Source organism: Rhineura floridana, chromosome 7, assembly GCF_030035675.1.
Source record: "Rhineura floridana isolate rRhiFlo1 chromosome 7, rRhiFlo1.hap2, whole genome shotgun sequence".
Classification (NCBI taxonomy): domain Eukaryota; kingdom Metazoa; phylum Chordata; class Lepidosauria; order Squamata; family Rhineuridae; genus Rhineura; species Rhineura floridana.
In genome coordinates this window covers 38,033,601-38,054,415 of record NC_084486.1, presented here as the reverse complement: position 1 = coordinate 38,054,415, position 20,815 = coordinate 38,033,601, and the positions used below count along the sequence as shown (strand labels likewise).

General features: G+C 43.4%; 1 protein-coding gene across 1 annotated transcript in view; it reads right to left on the bottom strand.

Moving 5' to 3' along the window:
• Positions 1-4,532: 4,532 nt before the first annotated feature.
• The window catches only part of TBATA (thymus, brain and testes associated), a 40,017-nt gene continuing 23,734 nt past the window's right edge, over positions 4,533-20,815 (bottom strand). The window contains exons 4-9 of the mRNA XM_061634335.1: positions 18,604-18,689; positions 17,074-17,238; positions 9,419-9,500; positions 8,168-8,333; positions 6,615-6,667; positions 4,533-4,612 (exon numbers count right to left, since the gene is read on the bottom strand). Of these exons, the coding sequence (XP_061490319.1) occupies positions 4,533-4,612; positions 6,615-6,667; positions 8,168-8,333; positions 9,419-9,500; positions 17,074-17,238; positions 18,604-18,689 (632 nt within the window). The remainder of the gene's footprint in view (positions 4,613-6,614; positions 6,668-8,167; positions 8,334-9,418; positions 9,501-17,073; positions 17,239-18,603; positions 18,690-20,815) is intronic.

Here is a 20,815-nt window from a genome sequence, read left to right as displayed (position 1 = left end):
CTGGGCCACATCGGACACGCATGGTGGTAGACTGGTGTAATCGTATAATAAGGAATAGAAGTCTCTTATCCATTGTGGATTTCATAAGTTTGGCCCACAACTTATCTCGAGGAATGGAGTCAAAGGCAGCTCTTAAGTCGATGAATGCCACAAAAAGTCTGTTACCCCTAGTGCCTTTGTATTTATCTGCCAGGTGGTTTAGGAGGATGCAATGATCGAGTGTGGATTTACCCTTCCTAAAACCCGCCTGTTCCCAGCCAAGGATATGGTTTTCCTCTACCCAAGAAGATAGTCTGCAATTTAGGTAGGAGGCGTATAGCTTACCCACAATTGAGAGTAAGCTAATAGGTCTATAGTTCACTGGGGAGTCCCTAGACCCTTTTTTGAAAATGGGGATTACTATGGCTTCTAGCCAAACCGTAGGAAGGCAGCCAGAGTTATTTATGTTTGTGAATAGAGTGGCAAGTATGGGGGCCCACCAATCTTGGTGCGTTCTTAATAATTCAGGGGGGATTAGGTCAAGTCCCGGAGATTTACCTGATTTTAGGGCATTAATTAATATTTTGATTTCAGATTGTGTGACAGGGGGCCAAAGAGAAGCGGACGAAAGATCGATGGGTAAAAGACAGTTCGAGGAAGAGTCTGGAGCTTGAAACATTTGTGAGAAGTACTGCTCCCAGATATGGGAGGGAATATTGCAAGGAAATGGATTATGTGACGTTAGGGCGTCAGAAACTATTGCCCAAAAGATGCTAGTATTATTCAGCTTAGATGCATTTATTAAGGCCTTCCAGCTGTCCTGTACTGCCTGTCTCTTTTTAGTTGCAAGGAGGAGCTTATATTGTTTTTTGATGTAATACTCCGTGGGTAAAGCAGTTAAATTGCGGGATCTGTACTGACTATAGATCTTTCTCAGGTGATTTTTTGCAGCTAAGCACTCTTTGTCAAACCATCTAGAAGAATTTTGATGGGAAAGAGTGGTTGGGGTTGGTTTGGGTTTTAAGATTGGGAGGAGCGTAGACATCAGGTGGGAATATTCGTTTAGGATGCATACCGGGTCATCAGCAATCATTATACAGTTTTTGATGTCTCGGACCTGAGAAGAGTTGTGAAAAACCGCAATCTTAGCAGCTAGTGCAGCAGACCATTTGGGTCTCTTATAATTAAGTGCAGATGGCTTGTCCACTATATTATATTTAATCAGAGAATGACACTTCTCGGGCAGAGGGAGCGAGAAATTTAGGGGTAAGTGGTCGCTGTCAAGTCTGCAACCCACTGAAAATCAAGTGTTCAGGTGTAAGAGCTGTTGAGAGATTAAAATATAGTCTACCACGCTGCTTCCTTGGGTTGAAACGTATGTAAATTCCGCACATTTATCAACAGGATTAAGACCGTTTAGTATGACTAAATTTGAACGTCTCACTAGGTTTATTAGGCGTATTCCCCCGTAATTTACCTTGGGGTCTTTAGATGACCATAAGCGTACAGGAACATAAGGTTCAGTGTCTGCCCCCTCCCAAAGTCTGGAGGAGAAAAGGGTGGAATTATCGGGTCCAATTCTGGTGTTAAAATCCCCCATTATGATGAAATAAGCTCTGGGGTGCGTGGATTTAAGTCTGGTTATGAAGTCTTCTAGGACTTCCCAGGCCTGATTAACCTCATTCGTAGAAGAGAAAGGTGGTTTGTATATATTGATTATTAAAAGAGATATGTATTTCAAATCAAGAAGAGCTGCAATTGCTAAATTCTCACAAGGCGGGAAGGTCTTAAAATTAAATGGTAAGGAAGTCGATATTAACGTCACTAGTCCTGCCTTTGGTCTGCCCTTTCCTCTTCCTTTAGGGGGCACTGCGGGAAGAATAATTGGGGTGAAACCGTCCAAGTATATTTTGTTAGAGCACCACATCTCCTGTAAACAGATTAGGTCGAAGGACGTTAAGAAAGCAACTAAATCTTGATTTGATTGTTTGGACGCCCAGCCAGCAATATTCCAGGAGAGAAATTGAAGTTGGTCCCTTACTGGGTGAAGGTGTTTCCGGGGGGTCCAAGATGGTAGGAAAGATCGTCAATTTATTTCTGTAATCTGGTTGAGTGTTCCGGCCGTGTCCACAAATATGGCACCTGAACGTACAGGAAGAGCAGTATGTTTGTTGTTGTTCGGTGAGGGCCTGACACGGCAGGGGGGAAAATCACCAAGTTCTTCTGTGTCCAGGAGTCTGGCTCGAACCCGGTCCTCCTTGGATAGAGGGGGTCTGGAAACATGATTCATATAAGATACTGTTATTGAACCCGGGGGGTTCTGCTTAACGCGGTCAGAGAGCGTTTTGGAGTCGTGGCAGCCAGGAGAGGTTAATAGATGTTGAGGTGATGGAGCACTAGAGTGGGATCCCCTAGAATTTTCTCGGACTACCGAACATGCAAGGGTGTCTCTTAGTTGGGTCAGTCTTGTAATTATTTCTTGTTGGCAATGGAAAGGAAGAGATTGGTAGGACTCAATGAGCTCTTTTTCTTCTGTAAACAGGGCGGTTGTGTCGGCCACCAGTGGACTGGAAAAGATGTCCTTTAGTTCTTGAGTAAATTGTGGCAGAGGACTGGAGGGTAACGTTGGGTTAGAACAAACTGGTCTAATAAGTCCAGGCTGATGATTGACTAATGGAATGGGAGGGGCTACGTTGACAATGTAGCGTTGGATAATTATACCTCGTTTCCTTAGTTTCTCTCTGGCGTTGTAGATCTGGTTGGCAATGGTCGAAGAATGGAGTGTCACAATCAGGCGCCAGGGCTGTGTGCTAGAAGATAGGTTGGTCATATATTTGATGTAATTCGTACGGCAAGGAGCAAAAAGAGACTGACTGAAACAGGTGTCCAAAAATGGGATATTAGGATAGACAGGCTGATAACCGAAGTCTTTGAAATGACATGTGATCGCAAGCTTTTCTGGTATCAATTTGAGTCTCCAGACGCTGGGTTTATGTGGACCTGTTGTTTTACATGCAGTATAAGATATTTTCTGCAGTGCCTGCGAAGGTAGAGATCTTTCCACAGGGGTAGATATACTTTGATCACGAGAGGGGGTTATACTTTTTTCCTTCGGGCGTATCCCCTTTGTTTCCCTCTCATTTTTACTGTCTTTAGATAAATGTTGCTGGACTGGTTTTGCACGATGAGTATGAGAGTCCAACAGTTTAAAAAGAGGCTTAAAGTTCATATTTCCTACGGAGCTGGATTTATAGTTTTTAATATCCTTTGATTTTTTTGTCGTCCTGGAGACCGAGAGAGTTTTCGTGGGTCCCTTGGCCTTATTCTTGCCGGGCCCTTTGCTTGTCTCTTTGTCCAGACATGAGTAGTTGAAGGGCTCATCGGGGATCCAGAGTCTTTTGTTTTCTCATGTAAGAGAGGCCCCATGGCCTGGACCAAAGTGGTTAACAGGCTGTTTGTTTCTGTAATGTATGTTTTAATTGAAGTCAGCTCTTTGAACAAAAGCGCTTCCCAACTCGGGGGAGGGGATTTAAAGCCCGAGGATGTTGCGTGGGTTAGGAGCTTCTTCACTGGTATCATCATAGGACAGATTGATTGTTGCCTGTGGGAGTCTTGAAGCGAGTCGATGGTAATTATCTCAGTAGGAGGGCCATCAGTTTCCAGGCTTAGGGAGCAATTAAAGCCGGCGTCCAATAACTCCTCTGCTAAACTTTTAACGGCTGAAGTAGGTTCACTCGGTGTACTAAGAAGATGATAGTCTATTGACCAATCGTGTGGGCTTTCAGACTGGGTCGTGTCTTTCTGGGCACTTTGCAACTGCCGGGGGAATTGCATATTTTCGTACATAGGAAGGAAGAACTGGGTAATCTTTGCTTGGTGATTTAGTTGTTGAAACTCCTCTTCCCCCAAAGATAAACCCAGTTCCTGGCGTCTCTTCCTTGTAAGGACCATTTGTGGGAACTTGTTGCGCAAAAAGGAGTAGCACCTGATTATAAATGTTTTTAAGTAGCTCTTTAAATCTGAAGCTTCCACCGAAGAAATGTCTCTTGTCAGGGGGAAAAGCAGCTACAGAGAAGGCTTCCACAGCTCACAACAGCTGTTGGAACATATCCAGAGTAAAATGAGATATAATAGTTGCTCTGAAAGCACAACAACTCCCACTCAGACTACCGGAGGGGAAAAATTCCGACAGAAGCAAATTGGAAGGATTTATGATTATAGTCCGGAGAGGAGAAATGAAGAGCAGATTACTGGAAGAGACGGCAACCGGAAGTCCGCCCATGCTGAATATCAAGCTGAAATCTAGTAGAATGTAGTACAATTGATCTTCTTGACAAACTAAGAATTGCACAGAGGCTCATTAAAAAATATCCCTAAATATCATTCCTTTGAATTCTGCAGCGTCTCAATTCAAGGTGCAAATTATGAGATCCTAAATGTTAGTTTCTAATGAAGTAGTTTTTCATGTAGCATGTTGCCAGTGGGTGAGTAGCGGGAGGGTAACATTACAGCTGGAGCAGAAAGCATGGTAACTTCAGGAGGAACATTTCTTTCTAATTGATTTGATCTGATTGCGTTTGCTTTTCATCCAGGATGGGGTGAAGCTGGAAAACCTCTTCAGTGCCAATGAACACTGAAAATAGAAAACAAAATGAGACTGTTTGGTTAATTCACTAGCAGCTGATACATGCAGGTCAGGGGTTATAACCACATTTTTGTAACCAAACATAATCCTTCATTTGCTGCCCTAAACATTACAAAAGCATAACAGCATGTAGCATTGTTGTCACTGGGTGAGCAGCAACATGGGAACGCCAGCTGCAAAGGCATAACATCCTTTAGACAACTAAGTAGCATGTTCTGAATGAGATCATTTGGTTGCATCTGCAGAAATCAATCAGAGCTAGTTGAGAATTCAGCAGGGATATGAAATAGAAAGTAAAGACTACCCAAGACAGTGGCTAAGGCTGAAGATAAAAAAGGACCATAAGGGGGGGGGAGAGAGAAAGTAACAATAGATAATGCAGCCCTGAGCTCCTACTGGGAGAAAGAGCAGGATATAAATCTAATAAATAAATAATTTTCTGACCTTTTATAGTATTCAGAAATATAAATGAAATATGAAGGGACCACTTCAACCTGTCTAAAAGTACGGCCGGACCTGACTGAAAGCCTATACTGAGATAGGAATGCTGGAAAACGCTCTGCTTAATTCATTATGAAAAATAATCTGCAGGGGCGTTTTGATAAAATATGCTAGCAACAGAACAATGAAGTATCAAAATCCCGTTCAGTGAAGGATTAGGGAACTAGTTGCTTAAAAATATCTCATATTCACAGGACATCTAGTAAGGACGGTAAATTATAAATATCTGCCAAGCCAACGGAAAGTATAAGGTGACCATACTCCCCGTCCCACCCAAATGAGGGACTATATGATTAATTTTCTTTTTCCACTAGTTCTTATGAAATATCCAGTCGTGCCTTATGCCTATGAGGATAGTCTTTGCTGATTCTGACTGGGCACACTGTTAAAACAGCAAAAGCAAACAGAAAATCTTGTTTGAGTTGAAGATCATTTTGCTAAGCCTGAAACGTTTGAGGAAGTGCCAGTATTATTCTCTTTTTCTGGATGCAGCTCACTAAAGGCATGATTTCACATGGACTCCAGGTTGCGAAACATTCCTTTTTAAGAAATACAGGATATGCACTTTCTAGCCATGTTGTAATTGTAAGTCCCACTGGATTTAATACAAGAAACCAAAGTAAAGTAATTGCAGCTTTAATTTGATTGACTTGGGAAGTAATGGCCAGGGTGTTATGCAGCTCTGCCATCCCTCACTCTCAGCCACAGGAACCTAATAGCACAGGAGTCTCAGCTTTCATGTAAAAGATCAAAATTTGCTTGTGAAGACAGAGTTCAGGTGTGTATGTGCACTTGGGGTTGGGGAGGCAATGCCTGGAGAAATTTAAGATGGTTTAGATCAGCTATTGCCTGATCGTATGAGTTGCTGTGTTTGTACACCGTTCCTATGGTTGGACCATACATGTAAAATGGTAGAGCAGGGGTAGCCAATGTGGTGGCACTCTAGATGTTGCTGAACTACAGCCCTCATCATCCTGGACTACTCACTGTGCTAGCTGAGGCTGATGGGAGTTGTAATACCAAAACATTTGGAGGGCACCATGTTGGCTAGCCATGTGGTAGAGCATATTCAGGCATGCCAAAATCCCTACCACTTGTGGCACCCATTCAATAGTTTAGCTATCCATGATGTCAAATCAGAAATGCTCTAGTCCTAAAAACGCACACAGATGGAAGTAAGTCCCACTGATTTCAGTATAGCATCCTTTCAAGTAAAAATGATTATGATCATAGCCTTATTTGTTTTAAACCATGTGATCTAACGCCAGGTAGTTTGATCAGAATATGTTGGAAACTGCGCTCTATAATCTGGCTTAAATCACAATGATACCATTTTACATATGTTCAGAAGCTGACTTGCTGCTAAAGATGGCTGTACAGGATTAATTAAATGATGCCTCTCAAGCTATTTCCATTGGTTGCTACAAGGCCATCTAATGACAGCATTGCATTTTCAATGAAGGAATAACAATTTCTACAATATTTTTACCTGGCTTCTCTTCTTCTGAGATAGGTTCTTGTTTTGGTCTCATAACAGACAGCCTGCAATAAAATAAACAAGGACCAACACATTTTAAAAAAAAAAAAAAACTTTTGTATCTTGAGCAACATACCCGTCATGAAAATAAAGGACAGGTGGTATTACTTTGTCATTTTGTCATCTACTTCGACAACCTATTAATTTTCATCATTTACATAGCCCTTTAAATGGTTTCCTTCCAGCAAGAGCACCAATAATTCCTCTGAGCCTTTAGCAGTCCGAAGGCTGTACTCCTAATGTCCGTGAGTATTGTTGCTAACTTAACATACAAACAGAGGGTTGCAAGTTAGTTGAATGTAGGCCCACTGAAATCAGGGGAAAGGGTTAGTCATGACTAAGTTAAGTCCCATTGATTTCAAAGGGAACTAACTTAGCCTGGATCCCACCCATTAAATTTCGTCACCCGACCAATTCTGTCAATTAGCCTGCATCCTTGCCATATTTGTGGCTCGAAGCTCAAACCTTCACTATCAATGACAACTATGCCACAATGGTCTTTGAATTTGAGACTATTACTGCAGTAGCATGAGAGCTGCTTTTCTACGATCCAGTCCTATACTGCTTTGGAAGTGCCTGGGCGCATGGATGGTCATGGTTTATTCTCAAAGTTGCTGTATTCTCCTTGGGGTCTAGGCAATACATACAAAGAGTGCAATGCCTTTCAACAACAAAAAGTCTTGTGGCTCCTTAAAGCAGGAGTGGCCAATGCAGTGCCCCCCAGATGTTAGGCTACAACTCCCAACGTCCCTGGCCATTGGCCATGCTGGATGGGGCTGGGAGGAACTGGAGTCCAACAACATCTGGAGGGCAATTGACTACCCCTGTCTGCTTTCAAGAGTAGCAAATGTATTACAACATACGCTTTCATCAACAAAATCTAAGTTGTTTGCCTCTCAGGTGTCCTAAGACTCTCTGTTGCTTTTGCTGCAAGAGACTAATACAGCTACAATAGATTATCCCTGTGCAGTGTTCTACTAATCTAAACAATGTATCTGTGCAGGACATCTTGGTCTGGGAGTGCCAGAATCAGTAGGTGGTTAAGAACATAAGAAGAATCTGCTGGATCAGGCCAAAGGCCCATCTAGTCCTGTTCTTTATTTAATATTTGCATATAGCCATTGGCTGTTACAAAAGAATAAGTACATCTAGTCCAGCATCATGTTCTCACCAGATACCCAGGGGAAGCCTGCAAGCAGAAACAGCACAGCAGCACTCTCCCTACCTGCAAGTTCCAGCAATTAGCATTCAGAGGTATACTCTCTGACAGTGGAAGCAGAACATGGCTAGTAGTCACTGACAGCCTTATCCTCTATGTATATTTCTAATCTCCTTTTAAAGCGGTCCAGATTGGTGGCCATGACTACCTCTTGTGGGACCCAGTTCCATAGTTTAACTATGTGGTGTGTAAAGAAGTATTTTCCCCCCAGAACATGTATGGTTATTTTCCATAATATGTAATTTAATTTCCTTTTAGCAAAATGAAGGACTTTTAAAGAAGGCACCTAGCTGAATGATTTCTTCCAAGGCCGTGTGGTCTGGAGGCAAAGCCTGCGGCATTTTGGGACAACTGTGATGGAAGTCTCTCTTCCATGCTTGTGGTCAGCTCCTGGGGCTCAAGGTGTAGGTTGGCAGTTGCAATCTGCAGTAATCCCATGACAATATCCTTTTCTGTAGAGAGATTATATGATCTGCTTTATGAATCAGAAGATCTCACTTGCACTGTTTTAATGTAAAATTAATGGCTTCGTCCAAGCATTCCCTTTCTTTCTTCTGCCTGCACATTTGCATATAAATAAGAATTACCCAACAATGTATCATTCCCATCCAACTATCAGTTTGCAAACAACCATAGGAACCTGCCCGGATCCTGAGATCATCTTCTCAGATCCTTCTCTGTATGCCACCTCTGAAGGAGGCCTGGAGGGTGGTGATGAGAGAACAGACCTTCTCTGCCTGCCATTTATTGAATGCTGTCTCTAGGGAGGCCTGCCTGGCACCAACTTTGTCATCATTTTAGCACCAGGCAATTGTGTTTTTGTTTTTGGTGCTGCCAGTCTAAATAGCCTACTCCTGGTAGATGCATAGTGGGTATCATACAGCACTGTCAAAAGTGCCACTCGTAAAGATCTTAGTAGTTGGGCAAGGATATATGGGATAAGGCATTCCCTTAGGCAAACTGGCCCCAAGTTGTCTGTCTAGGGCTTCGTGTACTAACAACAAAACGTCAAATTAGGCCTGGTGGCATATTGGCAGCTTTCAGATTCAGAGGTGTTAAGTCCTATCAATGGCCCATGCCTATCAACAGCTGAATTGCTGCAGCACTCACTGCAGCTTCCAAGGCAATTCTAAAGGTAGCACCACACAGAGTGTACTGCAATAGTCCAGTGTCAAGATTGCCAGTGCTTAGCCGAACTCTTTAATGTGTAAATGACACAAACCAAGAAACAGTAACCAGAAAATCAGGATTGCCTGCAACAGTTTGCTGAAAAGTAAAGACAACCAAGTCCACATTTTGTCCGCAAACCTGGGGTTGCTGCCAAGTGCTATGTGGAAAGGTGTATGCTTAAAGTTGGCATTCCAAACGTGCTGTTAATGCTGCATGTCCCGAGTGTTCCAATGCACTAGACAACAACTCACAGAGCTAGGATTACATAAAGAGTGGAACAGAGGAAGAAGGTTGACAACAAGGGAAATCAACATTTCAAAGTGTCAGAACAAGAGTGGCAGCCTCTTGCCCTTTGCAGGCTCCTTACCCCTCTGACCAGCTGTAAGCAGCCATTGCTGAATAGTTGTTAAGGAGTCTGTCTGCAGGATCTGACACAGCAGCTCCAAGATCTGTTGACAAAAGAGTACAATGGGAAAGTGTCAGCATGGTTAGGTCAGAGTGACACCAAAATACAAACATGAGGGCCAAGAGGATTTACACACAGGCTTATCTAGGTAATTTTTATACTGATGCGAACTTTGTCCTAAGTCACCTTCATTGATCCTGTAATGGACTTTCCCCATTCCTCACTGAAATCTCAGGCAGACATCAGAACTAGGAGACTTATCAAAACCTGGATGGGCTGCCCTCTATAGCTAGTAGATTGCACTCAGCAAGTTGTGGAGACTTTTGTTAGGATTATACTTAAGCATTCCAAGAAAGCTCCTGGAAACATGTACTTTATTCTAGGTGCATAAGGTGGTGTTGGGGAATGAACTCCCACAATGCCATGGACAGAGTGAGATCTTCCCCACTGCTTACCACATATCCATCTTTGGCTTGCCCTCACAGACAGCAAAGAGTAACATGGTGCAATTTTGCTTTGACCTCGTCAGATTGCATAATCACACATACCCCGTTATAAAAATGTACATGCAAATACAAAACTAGCATGCCAAGCAGAAGGCTGGGCTACACCCCTTATCTCTGCCATGCTAGCCTTGTATGGGGAAAGATTTTATAACAGATGGGAAAGTATTCAAGAATGCAGCTCCCACCCCATCTAAAATGGCACAGCCTGTAACAGAAGGGAACCTTTTACTTCCTTTCATGGCTACCAGTCTGGGCAGGCCAATCATGCCAGAGATGGGCTGCCACCACGTCCCCTTAGGCTCCCTCTATCTTTGGGCAGCGATGCTTTCCAAGGGCCCAAGCATACTTGGTGTGGAAGCAGAGAGAGCGCCCAGCTTTCCTGTCTCTCCTCAGAGCTCCAGGTAGCTTATTTTTCTCTGCCAGAGTCCACTTATACATACATAGCATGAACCAAGTCAATCTAGGCATGTGAGGGAAAGATTCCCTTTCAGTATGGCAGAAATACACCCAAGACCCCAACCCCAATTTCATGACATTTATTAAGTATTTAAAAAGCCAGTAAGGGGACAAATGGAAGAGGTAGAATGCTGCTTCAAGAAACTGATGAAGAGAATCTTTTAGTTCAAATGTATCTATCTTATTGCAGCTACTTATATTCAGGCTTCTGGTCTCCTCACACATAACATAGCAGTGTAGATTATCAAGTTGAGGGACTTTGAGGGGCAAAGGACAGTCATCTTTTAGAGAGTTTCTGATCCAGGTGGGTCTCGACTGACACGTGGTTGTAGCCAGCAAATCACAAGTCAGTCATGTTCAGCAGGAGATGTCTTTGATGCCTTTTGGAAGTTGGGAGATGGGCTGTCAAGGGATTACTATCACCAAGTCTCTCCATCTCCCTGTCACAATGAACCTATTCAGGGGTTTGTGTATTATTATTATTTATTTATTATTTAGTTGCATTTCTAAACCGCCCTATAGCTAGCAGCTCCCAGGGCGGTGTACAACATGATAAAACCACAATATTTAAAATACAGCAAGTGTGTATTGCACAGACAATATAAACATTATATAAACAAAGTGAAAGAAAACTAAAAAAAATAAGATTAAAAGCTTAAATACTTTAAAATGCCTGGGTGAAGAGGTGGGTTTTTACCTGGCGCCGAAAAGATGACAGAGAAGGCGCCAGGCGTATCTCATCTGGGAGGGCATTCCATAATTCGGGGGCCACCACCAAAAAGGCCCTAGATCTTGTTACTGTTCTCCGGGCCTCTATATGGGTTGGGACCCGGAGAAGGGCCTTAGACGTCGAGCGGAGTGAACGGGTAGGAACATAGCGGGAGAGGCATAAGAACATAAAACATAAGAACATAAGAAGAGCCTGCTGGATCAGGCCAGTGGCCCATCTAGTCCAGCATCCCGTTCTCACAGTGCCCAACCAGGTGCCTGGGAGAAGCCCGCAAGCAGGACCCGAATGCAAGAACACTCTCCCCTCCTGAGGCTTCCGGCAACTGGTTTTCAGAAGCATGCTGCCTCTGACTAGGGTGGCAAAGCACAGCCATCATGGCTAGTAGCCATTGATAGCCCTGTCCTCCATGAATTTGTCTAATCTTCTTTTAAAGCCATCCAAGCTGGTGGCCATTACTGCATCTTGTGGGAGCAAATTCCATAGTTTAACTATCCGCTGAGTAAAGAAGTACTTCCTTTTGTCTGTCCTGAATCTTCCAACATTCAGCTTCTTTGAATGTCCACAAGTTCTAGTATTATGAGAGAGGGAGAAAAACTTTTCTCTATCCACTTTCTCAATGCCATGCATAATTTTATACACTTCTATCATGTCTCCTCTGACCCGCCTTTTCTCTAAACTAAAAAGCCCCAAATGCTGCAACCTTTCCTCGTAAGGGAGTCGCTCCATCCCCTTGATCATTCCTGTTGCCCTCTTCTGAACCTTTTCCAACTCTATAATATCCTTTCTGAGATGAGGCGGCCAGAACTGTACACAGTATTCCAAATGCGGTCGCACCATAGATTTATACAACGGCATTATGATATCGGCTGTTTTATTTTCAATACCTTTCCTAATTATTGCTAGCATGGAATTTGCCTTTTTCACAGCTGCCGCACAGTGGGTCGACATTTTCATCGTGCTGTCCACCACAACCCCGAGGTCTCTCTCCTGGTCGGTCACCGCCAGTTCAGACCCCATGAGCGTATATGTGAAATTAAGATTTTTTGCTCCAATATGCATAATTTTACACTTGTTTATATTGAATTGCATTTGCCATTTTTCCGCCCATTCACTCAGTTTGGAGAGGTCTTTTTGGAGCTCTTCGCAATCCCTTTTTGTTTTAACAACCCTGAACAATTTAGTGTCGTCAGCAAACTTGGCCACTTCACTGCTCACTCCTAATTCTAGGTCATTAATGAACAAGTTGAAAAGTACAGGTCCCAATACTGATCCTTGAGGGACTCCACTTTCTACAGCCCTCCATTGGGAGAACTGTCAATTTATTCCTACTCTCTGCTTTCTGCTTCTTAACCAATTCCTTATCCACAAGAGGACCTCTCCTGTTATTCCATGACTGCTAAGCTTCCTCAGAAGCCTTTGGTGAGGTACCTTGTCAAACGCTTTTTGAAAGTCTAAGTACACTATGTCCACTGGATCACCTCTATCTATATGCTTGTTGACACTCTCAAAGAATTCTAATAGGTTACTGAGACAGGACTTTCCCTTGCAGAAGCCATGCTGGCTCTGCTTCAGCAAGGCTTGTTCTTCTATGTGCTTAGTTAATCTAGCTTTAATAATACTTTCTACCAGTTTTCCAGGGACAGAAGTTAAGCTAACTGGCCTGTAATTTCCGGGATCCCCTCTGCATCCCTTTTTGAAGATTGGCGTTACATTTGCCACTTTCCAGTCCTCAGGCACGGAGGAGGACCCAAGGGACAAGTTACATATTTTAGTTAGCAGATCAGCAATTTCACCTTTGAGTTCTTTGAGAACTCTCGGGTGGATGCCATCCGGGCCTGGTGATTTGTCAGTTTTTATATTGTCCATTAAGCCTAGAACTTCCTCTCTCGTTACCACTATTTGTCTTAGTTCCTCAGAATCCCTTCCTGCAAATGTTAGTTCAGGTTCAGGGATCTGCCCTATATCTTCCACTGTGAAGACAGATGCAAATAATTCATTTAGCTTCTCTGCAATCTCCTTATCGTTCTTTAGTACACCTTTGACTTCCTTATCATCCAAGGGTCCAATTGTCTCCCTAGATGGTCTCCTGCTTTGAATGTATTTATAGAATTTTTTGTTGTTGGTTTTTATGTTCTTAGCAATGTGCTCCTCAAATTCTTTTTTAGCATCCCTTATTGTCTTCTTGCATTTCTTTTGCCAGAGTTTGTGTTCTTTTTTATTTGCTTCATTTGGACAAGACTTCCATTTTCTGAAGGAAGACTTTTTGCCTCTAAGAGCTTCCTTGACTTTGCTCGTTAACCATGCTGGCATCTTCTTGGCCCTGGCGGTACCTTTTCTGATCTGCGGTATGCACTCCAGTTGAGCTTCTAATATAGTGTTTTTAAACAACTTCCAAGCATTTTCGAGTGATGTGACCCTCTGGACTTTGTTTTTCAGCTTTCTTTTTACCAATCCCCTCATTTTTGTGAAGTTTCCTCTTTTGAAGTCAAATGTGACTGTGTTGGATTTTCTTGGCAATTGGCCAGTTACATGTATGTTTAATTTAATAGCACTGTGGTCACTGCTCCCAATCGGTTCAACAACACTTACATCTCGCACCAGGTCCCGGTCCCCACTGAGGATTAAGTCCAGGGTTGCCGTCCCTCTGGTCGGTTCCATGACCAACTGATCTAGGGAATAGTCATTTAGAATATCTAGAAACTTTGCTTCTTTGTCATGACTGGAACACATATGCAGCCAGTCTATGTCCGGGTAGTTGAAGTCACCCATTACTACCACATTTCCTAGTTTGGCTGCTTCCTCAATTTCATATCTCATCTCAAGGTCTCCCTGAGCATTTTGATCAGGGGGACAATAGATCGTTCCCAGTATTAAGTCCCTCCTGGGGCACGGTATCACCACCCACAACGATTCTGTGGAGGAGTCTGCCTCTTTTGGGGTTTCGAGCTTGCTGGATTCAATGCCTTCTTTCACGTATAGAGCGACTCCGCCACCAATACGTCCTTCCCTGTCCTTCCGATATAGTTTATATCCAGGGATAACCGTATCCCACTGGTTTTCTCCATTCCACCAGGTCTCCGTTATGCTCACTATATCAATGCTCTTCTCTAAGACCAAGCACTCCAGTTCTCCCATCTTGGTTTGGAGGCTCCTAGCATTAGCGTGCAGGCACTTGTAAGCAGTGTCTCTCTTCAAGTGTCTTTGGCACTTGTGGTTAGGCCTGTGGTAATTTTGCTCTTCTGAATTTATATCCTGTGCCCCTGCTCTCACAATGCCTACTTCTAGGCCTACCCCTTTTAAAATTTCATCATTTCTTTGGTTTTTATCCCAGGGGGGAGGTTTATTCCGAACCGGACCTTTTCAGCTCCTGTCGGGTTTCCCCCCTCAGTCAGTTTAAAAGCTGCTCTGCTACCTTTTTAATTTTAAGTGCCAGCAGTCTGGTTCCATTCTGGTTCAAGTGGAGCCCATCCCTTTTGTACAGGCCCGGCTTGTCCCAAAATGTTCCCCAGTGCCTAACAAATCCAAACCCTTCCACCCGACACCATCGTCTCATCCACGCATTGAGACTGCGAAGCTGGGCCTGTCTGGCTGGTCCTGCGCGTGGAACCGGTAGCATTTCAGAGAAAGCCACCTTGGAGGTTCTGGCTTTCAGCATCCTACCTAGCAACCTAAATTTTGCTTCCAGGACCTCACGGCTGCATTTCCCATGTCGTTGGTGCCAACGTGCACCATGACCACTGACTCCTTCCCAGCACTGTCTACCAAACTATCTAAACGACGGGCGATATCCACAACCTTCGCACCAGGCAGGCAAAACACCTTGCGGTCTACACGCCCATCACACACCCCACTGTCTATGTTCCTAATGATCGAATCACCCACTACAAGGATCCCTCCACCCCCTGGAGATATATCCTCGGCACGAGAGGATAGCTGCTCATCCCCCAAGGAATGGGTCCCTTCTAAGGGATCGTTTCCCTCTTCCTCAGCTGGATGCTCTCCTTCCCTGAGACCATCGTTCTCCATGATAGCAGAAGAGCTTTCATCGTTGGAGTGGGACACAGCTATAACGTCCCTGAAGGCCTCCTCCACACACCTCTCTGCCTCTCTCAGCTTTTCCAGGTCCGCCACCTTGGCCTCAAGGAAATGAAGTCGTTCCCGGAGAGCCAGGAGCTCATTGCACCGAGAGCACACCCACGACTTCTGTCCAACAGGCAGATAGTCGTACATGCTGCAGGCGGTGCAAAACACTGGAAAGCCCCCACACCCCTGCTGGCTTCTTACCTGCATAGTTTTGTTTAAGGTTTATTATGTCAGTGGGTTGGAGACTGCGGTTTAGTTGAGGTCAGGGAACAGACGGGCAGAGTGGGGGGCCCTGGCCTCCTCGCCCTGCTGCCGAACTCGCTCTGCTGCTTAACTCGCCTTGACACTTTGTCAGCTGGGGCTCCCTCTAGCTCGTGGCGTTCCCCTTTGGGGAAAATGGAGAATAAGATCTTGAAGTGGTAGGTTCTCATACATCAGGCTTTCCTTAAACATCTGTGATATGAATCTCCTGTATGTTTCAATGTTTATTCTGCATAGCCGAGGGTGTGTGTGGAGGGTGAGATGATCAGATAGTAGTTATCTAGAATTAGATTTTATTCTTTTCCAAGTTCAAACAGTAATAATGTGTTATTCTGAATCTGGTACAGGCTCCCATTTTTCTTCTTCATATTTTCCACTGAGATACAGCTTCTCATCCCCAACAGCCACTCTCTGGCTCAATCTCCTGGCACTTCACTGTTTGAATAACTCCCCCACCACCACCAAGCAAACGAAACATAACAATCCCCTATGCAGCATCAGGTATTGGTGTTTGTGGGCATGTGTGTACATCAGAGCAGAGAAGAAAAGGATAATACCCACTTACTCTTCTAAATGGGATATTACCTTTTTTTTGCTTAAACATCAGATCTCTTATATGATGCCTCATCAGGCTTATCCACATGGGAGCATTACTTTGGATTAAAGGTGCTGTTTTTACCGTCATTTTCAATTTGCACTGTCCATAGTGAGGGCTCAATGCCAGCTGCAAACACTGTGTTTTCTATTTACACTGAAGGGAAGGATCAATCACGCAGTTTGCTAATGACCATGCCCTCTAATTTAACATTTCCACTCCCTCTGGTTACCTGGCAAATGAGCATGCTCAGTTTGTTCTACCAGTTAGTTTCATTTAAAAAACCAACAATGTGAAGGTGTGATTATTTGTATTTTCACCAGTACAATATAGCTGAAATACAGATCTTTGTGTGAGCAGTGTTATGCTTTTGCACACAAGTTAGGGGGAAAAGAAAAGAAAGGCACCGTTTGCAGCAACATAAAAATGCCAGCAGAACAGGAGAGGGCAGCCGTAAGTTCCTCTTCAGCCCATAGGAAATGAAATGAAAAAAGGAAGGAGGAGGGAGTGGGCATGGAGAGGGGAATGATTGACATACCCACCTAAAAGCATCAGAGCACAGCATCTGCAAGCACTAGAGATACGGAATGAAGGCTTTTTTCCTTCCCTTTTTGTATTATCAGAGGATTGTGTTAATACGGATTTACAGGGGGGAAACTGAGTGAAAGCTTCTGTTTGCCAGTAATGTCATGTGAACCATGCAAATTAAAAGGGGATGTGACTAGCACCAAACACACAGTAAACCACTGTGTAGATGAGCCCATCGTATGAGAGGCATACTGATGCCTCTGTTTTATCCTTAGATTTAATTTACAATCTGAGCAGAAACTTCATTTTCTTATTTCTTCATCAGTTACTTTCCTGGTCTTTCCATCTGCCTGCCCATATAATATGGCCTAATGTACAGTAAATCACTGCAATCAGATGGGGTATGGGGTAAAAACAATAAGGACTGGTTACTCCATTTCTTTTTTCCGTGGCTTACTATCAGTTCTTGGTCCTGGAAAGGCAGGGCAGCATCTTTGCCTTTATTCTTGGCATTGTTCCTGTGCAAGCGGCAGGATGAATGGCGAGTTGTGGCTCGAGAGGCAGGTGGAATGAGACATCCAGTTTCTTCTGAATACTGTGTCTCCCTTCGGAACTTCTCTTTCTTAACATACAACATCAAGATACAGTAAAGTCAGGAGAACTAGATATGGAAGAACAATGTTGCAATGTGGAATGCTCCTGTTCAGAGTTCTAGTCAGCCAGTCATGCACTCTCCTAGAATACTCCATTCCATTCCCTCTTCCCCTGGTTTTCCTTTCCTGACTGCTCTCAACAGTCAGCAGTCCATGGCTACTGAGCATGCTCAGTCCTCACTAAGTTGAGCTTGGGTACCCCTCCCAATTTTCCCTAACTTTTTTGTACTTCTGCAAACCTTGGAGTTCCCCAAAACCTTATGGTACCCCCATCTTGTGTGTGGTTGGTGTCATTTTGGTTCCATAAAGATCCAAACAGATAATGAATTCACTATTACTATATATTATTCACTAATAGCAAATTAATTATTTGCGTATGGATCTGATATACAGTACTATATAGGGTGCTTTGACCTGGACAAACAGCTGGGAGCCAATTTTTGCTTTTAAGTAAGGAAACACATTTTTTGAGAAACTATTGTAAATGCATCTTGCTGTCCAAAGGGAATTTCTGCAGGGTTCCAAATGATTACATGAAAAAAGTACTTCCCTTCACATAGAAGAATCTAACTGAAGCTAGTAGAAGAAGCTAAGTGTTATAATCGAAATAACCCACTCTTATCTATAGCTGAGGCTTGTGGGCCATCTACTGGTGACCAACTGCAGAGTTTAAAAAACCACCGACACCAATGAGCTGTGGTTTTAAATAACTGATAAGGAAAGACCGAGCCTTGAACTTGGGGTTTCTAAAGACAAATGCTTTGTAGCACTCCGTGGATCTGAGCTGGATATACAAAGCTCCTCCCCAAAAGATGGCTTAAATTAAAGATGGTCTAAGTCAGGGGTCTGTGGACCACCAGTGGTCTGCAAGCTTCATTCTGCTGGTGTGCAGCATGTCGTGCATTACAGTTGCAAATTGATTTTTGATTGCAGTTATATTGCTTCTTTTATTCTTATATTGCATTTTATGGATTGACCATTTGATTTCTATGGAATGCAAATTGTAATACAATCATATACAATAAAGAAGCATCAAAGATACAATTAAAAATCATACAGTATCTAGCACAGTGCATTACAATAGCTACAACAGGTAGAAAAATCACGAGGTGGACCACTAAGACCCCTGGCAATTTTCAAGTGGTCCATGGGGGGAAAAGTCTCAACGGGACAGAGCCCTCTTTCCTCTTTATCTGAGCAAATAATTACAATGTACTGATCTCCCCCCCCCCCGCTGTCCTTGTTTCTTTCATTCCCAGTGTTAATGCTGATCACATTCCTTAGCAAAGCAGCCCTATGATTTGCAACCACAATGGCACCGTGCTCCTACTGACTGTCTCCTTTTCCTCAGTGGAGGAGGCAGCTCTCACTCTTGCAGCAAGTTCCCTCAGTTCTTCTCGCCATGCATTGGACAAAGAACCTACGTGAGAAAGGGGAAAGCGTGAGGGAGACAGCAAAATATGGCATAAATAAAGAGGTGGGGGGCAAGGAATAACATCACCGCTCAGTGGCCGAGCACAGCCCTGTCTGCAAAAGGTTCCTGGTATCTTCAGCAAAATAATATTCTCACATTGACCTGGTTCTAGGGATGGGGGAGAACCTCAGTTCAGTTCACACTGAAAGGCCCTATCTGCACTTTCCAAAACAATGTGTGAACCGAAACACAGCTGTCCTTCCCAATTTACGCTTCTCTGAATTTTGCAGGACAGTTCTCCAGCCTAGTAATACGTATGAAAATGCATATACTAGGGTAAAGTATGCATAATACATGTATTACTGAAAATAATATTTTTAAAATGCATAGTAGGAGAAATTGTTTTGCAAACATGGGTAAATCAGGATTAAGTTGCACTAGAATGCTGAAGAATTTTCATGAGAATTCTTTTTAAAAAAATGCAAACTGATGTGGAAATGTGGGGAACTAAAGTTAAGATTGGAAAAATGAGAAATTGGAGACAATCCAAAATCGACACAATCACCCATCCCTGCTTGGTTCATACATTGCTAAGCCAAACCATAAGTCAGTGCAAATGCACATGCGTACAACTGCAGGAGAGATTGAGGCTGTTTTGCTCCTCAACAGTTGTTCTGCTGCTGTGCTAAGCCATGGTTTGGCTAAGTATGTCATCTGAATCCAGGTTCTTGGTTTAGCTCTTTCCAGATTAACCACAAGTGGTAAATCATAGGACAAACCTTGGTTACAGCTTGTGGCTAGTGTGGAGAAAGTTAAAGCACAATTCTGGTTCTGGCCAACATGCTAAGCTAAACCATGGCTTCATAGAATAGTAGAGTTGGAAGGGGCCTATAATGCCATCAAGTCCAACCCTCTGCACAATGCAGGAATCCAAATCAAAGCATTCCCGACAGATGGCTGTCCAGCTGCCTCTTGAATGCCTCCAGTGTCAGAGAGCCCACTACCTCTCTAGGTAATTGATTCCATTGTCATATGGCTCTAACAGGAAGCTTTTCCTGATATCCAGTCGAAAGTTTTTCCTGATGTCCGCTTAGCTCAGCACAGCAGCAGAATGACTGGGGAGGAGCAAAGTGGCCACAATCTCCTTTCCAGGAGCCTGCATACTTGCACATTTGCACTGAGTCATGGTTTGGCTTAGCATGACATGCAAACCAAGCCATGATCTTTTCACATGTACACCTAGCTTGTTTCCAACATGCACTGCAGAAGAGAAATATTTCAAATGCTATTGAACATTTGGCAACAACTTGATGCAGGTTCAAAAAAAGCTCAAGGTTGCATCCACACCATACATTTAAAGCAGTCTTATGCCACTTAAAAAGTTGCGGCTTCCCCCTAAAAGTCCTGGGAGCTGTAGTTGGTGAGGATGCTGACCTCACAGAGATGCAATTCCCAGCATCCTTAATAAGCGACAGTCCCCAGAATTCTCCTTGACTGTTAAAATGGTGTGTTTTAAAGGTATGGTATGAGTGTGACCCAAAATATAATTTGTTAGACCTTTGGAAAGGGTTTGATGCAGATTCAGGAACCATTCAGAACAAAATTAGACTGCTGAGATCATGTGAGGCAGCTCAAGGAATAGTTCCCTTACCTCTCTGTTTTAATGGAGATGCTATTAATCACAGTGCCCACAGGAGGCATATTCATCATGATAATATTTAATGGCACCGCCCATGACATAATAGCACTGACAATCCTTGTTGATTAGGATAGATTGCAGGTGGTGAAGCAGCTCTCAGATTAGAATAGGTTGAGCTTTCTAACAGTGTTCCTTTCTGTAGCATAAGACCTCTGTGATGTTCCTATATATTAGTGTATATATGGTAAGTGCTGGTTGTTTAGAGTATACATGGTAAGTAGTGAAAGAGGAGGGGGAGTGAATGGGCAATAGAATGCTTGATGATTGGCTGAATGTTTAAAATGGCTGACAGTATAAATGAAAGCATGACAGGTAAATCTGGGTGAATGTGAGGTGGTAAATTGTGGAATCTGGGGGGGAGAAGAGAAAGAGTGGATTGCTTGGTGGGGTTTGAGAGAGTTGTTTGCCAGGAGAGAGTGAAGAAGGAGGGAGG